The 6,320-nt window shown below is 27.8% G+C and overlaps 1 protein-coding gene across 2 annotated transcripts; it reads right to left on the bottom strand.

The window, feature by feature from the left end:
• Nucleotides 1-4,630: 4,630 nt before the first annotated feature.
• Nucleotides 4,631-5,965, bottom strand: LOC105142581 (uncharacterized). 2 transcript variants are annotated; one of them, XM_011050272.1, is made up of 2 exons: nt 5,536-5,965; nt 4,631-5,425 (listed from the first exon to the last, which is right to left on the bottom strand). In XM_011050272.1, the coding sequence occupies exons 1-2, from the start codon at nt 5,806-5,808 to the stop codon at nt 4,853-4,855; spliced, it is 846 nt and encodes a 281-aa protein (XP_011048574.1). In that variant the 5' UTR covers nt 5,809-5,965; the 3' UTR covers nt 4,631-4,852. The 2 variants fall into 2 exon arrangements, with proteins under 2 accessions (XP_011048574.1, XP_011048575.1); XM_011050273.1 differs by having other exon boundaries at nt 5,539-5,965.
• Between the last annotated feature and the right edge of the window lie 355 nt (nt 5,966-6,320).

Genomic DNA, 6,320 nt, shown 5'->3' with positions numbered 1-6,320 from the left:
ATTATGGGCTTATATGTAAGATGTATACTTAATATTAAAAGAAATAGAAAAATATTTAGGCTTTTGAATTTTATGGTTTGATTGTAAATCCATGGTTCACTCTACTAGGGTGAACTTGCTTGAACTAATAGATAGATCAATAATTAAAAAAACACAACAGAGCCTTAATAATCATAAAAATGAGCAACGCAACTTACTTTAGGTGTCACATCTATACATTGTAACGACCTGTAAAAATTTAAATGTATGAAAAAAATAGATATCTAACATCTTATTTTTCGAGAAAAGATCTAATTTAAAAAGTCATCACTTAGTATTATGGTCACTAGGAATCCTTTGGTCAACAGACATTCTATAATACAGAACTAGTTATACAAAAGGAAAGATACTATTACCCTTTAAGCATCTTACCTAAAACAAACTATATTACTGGTCTTGTCTAAAATTGCTAAGATTTTGTTTTTGTTCAATTCTTATTTCCATAATGTTTTTGACTTTGATATCAGATGTCACACCCATACATTGTAACGACCTGTAAAAATTTAAATGTATGAAAAAAATAGATATCTAACATCTTATTTTTAAAGAAAATGTCTCGTTTAAAAATTCATCACTTAATATTATAGTCATTAGGAATCCTCTAGTCAATAGAGATTCTATAGTACAGAACTAGTTACACGAAAGAAAAGATACTATTACCCTTTAACTATATTACCTAAAGTAATCTAAAATTACCAAAAATTTGTTTTTGTTCAATTCTTATTTCCATAATGTTTTTGAGTTTGATATCAATGGATATTTATCTATGAATATTTTCAACTCTAGTGTTGGAAAATATTGAGCAAATAAAAAAGATACGATATTCTTAACTCTAATGTAAATAAATTCATAATTTAAATTAAAAAAATTATTTTAAATTCATAATTTAAATTAAAAAATTATTTTTTATTTTATATATCTATTCAATTGGGTCCCTGGAATTTAATTTCTTGCAATTTAGACCTAAATTGACCCTGAACTTTGATATTTCCTTAACGTATGAAAAAAATAAATATCTAACATCTTATTTTTAAAGAAAATGTCTCGTTTAAAAATTCATCACTTAATATTATAGTCATTAGGAATCCTCTAGTCAATAGAGATTCTATAGTACAGAACTAGTTACACGAAAGAAAAGATACTATTACCCTTTAACTATATTACCTAAAGTAATCTAAAATTACCAAAAATTTGTTTTTGTTCAATTCTTATTTCCATAATGTTTTTGAGTTTGATATCAATGGATATTTATCTATGAATATTTTCAACTCTAGTGTTGGAAAATATTGAGCAAATAAAAAAGATACGATATTCTTAACTCTAATGTAAATAAATTCATAATTTAAATTAAAAAATTATTTTTTATTTTATATATCTATTCAATTGGGTCCCTGGAATTTAATTTCTTGCAATTTAGACCTAAATTGACCCTGAACTTTGATATTTCCTTAACTAAGCCCCTGATTTCATTAATTAAACTAATTTAACATTTAATGAAGTCCTCAATCTAATTAAATCTTCAATTGTTCAATTCTTATTTCCATAATGTTTTTGAGTTTGATATCAATGGATATTTATCTATGAATATTTTCAACTCTAGTGTTGGAAAATATTGAGCAAATAAAAAAGATACGATATTCTTAACTCTAATGTAAATAAATTCATAATTTAAATTAAAAAATTATTTTTTATTTTATATATCTATTCAATTGGGTCCCTGGAATTTAATTTCTTGCAATTTAGACCTAAATTGACCCTGAACTTTGATATTTCCTTAACTAAGCCCCTGATTTCATTAATTAAACTAATTTAACATTTAATGAAGTCCTCAATCTAATTAAATCTTCAATTAACTCCTAATTTCATTAATTAAACTAATTCAAAGTTTAATTAAGTCCCCAAACTTATTAATTCTTTCAATTTCTATCAAAATTGAATCCAAAATTTATAAATCCACCTTGATTAGTCCTTGAAACTTCTAGTTTATATTGTCTTGACCTAAACTTCAAATTATTCTTCATTCATTTTTACTTTTCTCTTTTTTTTTGTGAATTTATGTTGTTAAAAATTGAGTTATGGTATTAGATAAAGTGTACTAGAGATGATATTGTTCTCTTTATATATAATTAGTGTCTTTATCCATACTCTAAAAACCAATTAGGGTTTTTAATACTCAAAATAAACTCAAAAATTTTTTAAACCATAAAAAGAACAATAATTCCTTATTTTTTCAACACTATATTGAAATCTTGATCTAGAATAATGATCGTCGTGATACCGTATATGTGTAATAATAACTTTAAAAATGTTTGTTTGAATAAATTTATTATTATTTTTTAAAATTTTAATTAATAATATTTTTTAAATATTTTTAAAAGTTATCTATTGAAGCACCGAACTTTAATTGATAGCATCAACATCTCACTGAATGGATTAGGGATTTGTCTTAATATAAGTTCACATTCTCTCATTGAGATCAGAGAGAATGAGTTACAATACAACACATGTTGATAAATAAAAATAAGTTTGCAATTCATTACTTTAGAATTTAATTAACTCATTACTCTAGAAGTTAATTAATTAATGTGCTTTATATAAAATTTAACATGAAGGAGTTGAAGTTCATATCTAAAATTGCTATAAATCTAAAAACAATGGGGTTGAAGAGTCTTGATAGAAATCCACAAGATTGAGGCAAAATTAATTTAAATTCATTGGCAAGTTTTAATTCAACCTAGCCATGTAGAAGGTTCTTAATAAAAATATTTTTTTTTAGTTATTTTTACTTTTTCTATTTTGTTTAGGAATTTTATTAACTTTTCTTTAATTTTTGATTTTTTAGTTTGATTATGTGGGTTTCTCGATTTATTTTAGGAATTGTAAACTTTATAAAAAGGGAGAGAATTTAAAAAAAAAATATTGAGTAATAAAGTTTTAAATTAGAATTTATGATCTTACCCTATGCAATATAATATTATATTGCATCAACGAAAAAAGAAGCTGGGTACTTTTTTTACTTCCATATTTATGGAATATTTTTTTAATTTTATCTTTTAAAATTTTATTAATTTTTTATTAATTTTTTTTATTAGATTATCACAATTTTTTATCTTTTAAAATTTTATTAATTTTTTTTATTAAATTATCACAATCATTATCACAATTTTAAAAAAATATTGTAATATTTAGTTTGATAAATTAAACTATGTAACTCGAGAAGATCTAATATATCATCATTTCAATATTGAATTTTTGTTTTATAATTCTCACATTCAATTTTATTTTTATCAATTGAGTTTTTTTTAATTTTATTCTTTAAGATTTCATTGATCTTAAATTGATCTTTATAATTTTTTTATGAGGTTATCGCGGTCCTAAATAAACATCCTGACATTTAACTTGATGAGATATACAACGAAATTCAAGTCAATTCAATATGTTATTGTTTTAATATTAAAAAAATATTATCTTTATTTTTTAAAAGTCAAACCAAATATTTTACTAGTCATTTAAGTTGTCTTGAAACTAACCACATTAACTAAGTTATATCAAGGCTGCTTCCACGTAGCTTAATTTAAACTAGAGCTAAATAAAGAGTTACGTCGGGAGGTTTCAAGGTTAATCCACTAGGTTGATATTTTTTTTCTTTTATGAAATTCCATCTGATTTTTTTTATTGAAATTTTTTTATCTTGTTTTTGTTGTTCTAATTTCATCATTCAATATTTAATTTTTTTTGAATTAATTTTTATAATTAATTTTGATTTATTTTTTCTAATTTTAAATAAACTTTCTATTAATTGGTTAAATTTTTATTTTATAAATTTTTATTTTTGTTATTATATCACTAAATAAAAAAATAATTTTAGAAAAAATATTACTACATTTTTATTGCACGAACCTTAATCTGCTGACTTTTTAACTGTTTTGCCCCAATTGGGAATTTTAAGGCAACAAAAAATCAGAAAAGAATTTCCTTGGTGGCATGTCAGAGGTAAGGCCACATGACATTTGCATTCTGTCTTTCTTTAAATAGAGAGAATACGAGGTAAGAAAGTAAAGACAAAAGCAAAATGACCGCTCCACAGGCTTTGTTCATTTTGAGTAATATTACTCCCTTGCCATCATATAGCCAGCCCTCCTGTGAGAGCTCACAATATTAAGATAACCACGAATCCAATCAAGAAATAATAAAAAAGAAAAAAGAAAAATAAATAGACGACAAGATCCCTTTCACAAGAAGCAAAACAACACATGCTTATAGTTCACTCTCTCGACCCCACAATAAGAGACGAACTTTTGGGAGCATAGAAGGGGCTATTGGCTGATGCTAAGAGCCATCTTCTCATTATTCCTCCATCACGGTAGGGACCGCTTTTCACTCCCTCATGAACACATAATATATACCCCATCATTGAAGGTCTATCTCTAGGAATTGCCAGAATTGGGTATATCACGTTACAATTTTATTTTATTTTTTGGAAAAACATATATAATTTTCTGTTTTTTTTTTGGTAGATTTTTCCGATGGTTTCATAAAATACTTTCAATCTCATCACCAAAATTCTTCATCTATCTTGACACACTACAGGTTAAAACAGAGACCGAAAAGTACATTTTCACCACCTCTTTTTATTCATGTATCAATCAACAGATACAAGTCAAGCTTTTTTTTTTTTTTTTTTACAGTTGCAGCTGTCGTTGGACTAGAAAGAATCTATTCTCAGGATAAATGAGTTGTTGATCTTTCGAGTATCAGAATTCGCTTGGTAGTAGCTCCTACGATTTCGGCTGGAAAGAACCTGCACAACTTGTCAAGATTCTGGCTGAATTTCAGACGCAACAGTTCTGGCCCAGAACTTCAGGTGTTTTTTCATGTCAGCAGCTACAGACACTCTTGGCACCCTTAGATTTAATAACGGTGAATCGGGTCTCTTTATTAACCAAGATTCTGATAAATATGGTCTAATAATACCTTTCTCTTCGTCCTCCTCTTGTTTTCTAATTAGTTCACCATGATCTTCAGCTTCTTTACTGTCTCTGAGATTTATGTTCTGTCTATTTTGGTACAGTCCAAGTCTTTGCAATCCAGGGACAACACTCATCATTCTTGGACTCAAGTGTTCTTTTTTGAATATGAAACCAAGATCCATGAACCCTTTAACTTCTTCAAGTTCTAACTCTCCCATGCTCCTGCAGCTCATGGATTTCGGCAGGATCGTCAACGAGCCTGAACGTCTAAAATATTTGGGACGTTTTTGAGTTGATGGTGATGAAGAATGTGAACGAGTACTTCTTTGTGCAAAACTCAATCTCATTCGCCTTTCCTTCTGGTTAATATCCTTAGCTTCCTCCTCCTCCTCCTCTTCGTTGCTGGAGTCAATATCCTTTTCATAGTAACAAACAAGAAAGAATGCACAAGTTAAAATAAAAAGGAAGTGTGTGTGTGTGTGCAAGCCTTATATTGTTGAAACGACTACTGGGTTTCAATATATACCACCAGCGGAGTGGTTGTAGGTGACTCTGCAGGAGAGATTTGCAGGTCTTCAAGAAGAGGGACTGAAGGTGATGATAAGAATTCTTCATTAGGAGGAGTTGCTAAAGTGATGCTTGATGTCGATGGGCATGTAAGAGATTCTGTTGTCATGAGCTGAGGTTGCTTAAGGGTTTTAGGAGCAGTAGTGGGTTCTGAGAACAAAATGATTTTGTGAAACCAAAGACGATCCATGACTCCTAGTAGACACAGTGGATAGCTATGATCAGCTGCCATGTTAGAGAGATTGAGAGAGTTTGTAAGTGGAACAAAATCTAATTAGCAGGTATTGGCATTAATGGGATGTGGTGGTGGTGAAAAGGAGAAGGAATAAGTGTAAGCAAATGATTGTGGAAAGCAAGTGGTGGGAGTGGAACTGGAACCTTGGACAGTGGAGGATGTGGTCATGAAACACGGAGTCTCTTATTTCCACATCCACATTCTTTGCTGGCTGAAATGACTGTTATGTCCCAACCATACGGTGCCATTTGCCAATTGCCAAAGCCACTTGGATCATGCAATGTGGACCCAAATAAACACAATATAAAAAAGATAATAAGTATAGAAACATAAAATTTTCATAAAAAAAATTACACAAAAATTTTAATTTGAAAATTTTATTTATTAAATATTTATTTTTAAGTAGATTTATAATTCTTTTAAATAAATCTAAAATCAATCTAAGCAAAATAGAAAACTTGAAAATAAAGTAAAAGTAATAAAATTCCTAAAAACACTAGGAAAAATAA

This window comes from Populus euphratica, unplaced genomic scaffold, assembly GCF_000495115.2.
Source record: "Populus euphratica unplaced genomic scaffold, PopEup_1.0 scaffold242.1, whole genome shotgun sequence".
Lineage (NCBI taxonomy): Eukaryota > Viridiplantae > Streptophyta > Magnoliopsida > Malpighiales > Salicaceae > Populus > Populus euphratica.
The sequence above is the reverse complement of the archived record's forward strand: the minus strand, read 5'-3'. Positions and strand labels throughout refer to the sequence as shown.

Bases quoted from the DNA above. Each gene is read 5' to 3' on its own strand.
- LOC105142581 (XM_011050272.1), bottom strand. From the start codon at position 5,808: ATGGCAGCTGATCATAGCTATCCACTGTGTCTACTAGGAGTCATGGAT. The intron at 5,426-5,535 runs GTATATATTGAA...TACTATGAAAAG, and splicing joins CTACAACCACTCCGCTGGTG to GATATTGACTCCAGCAACGA.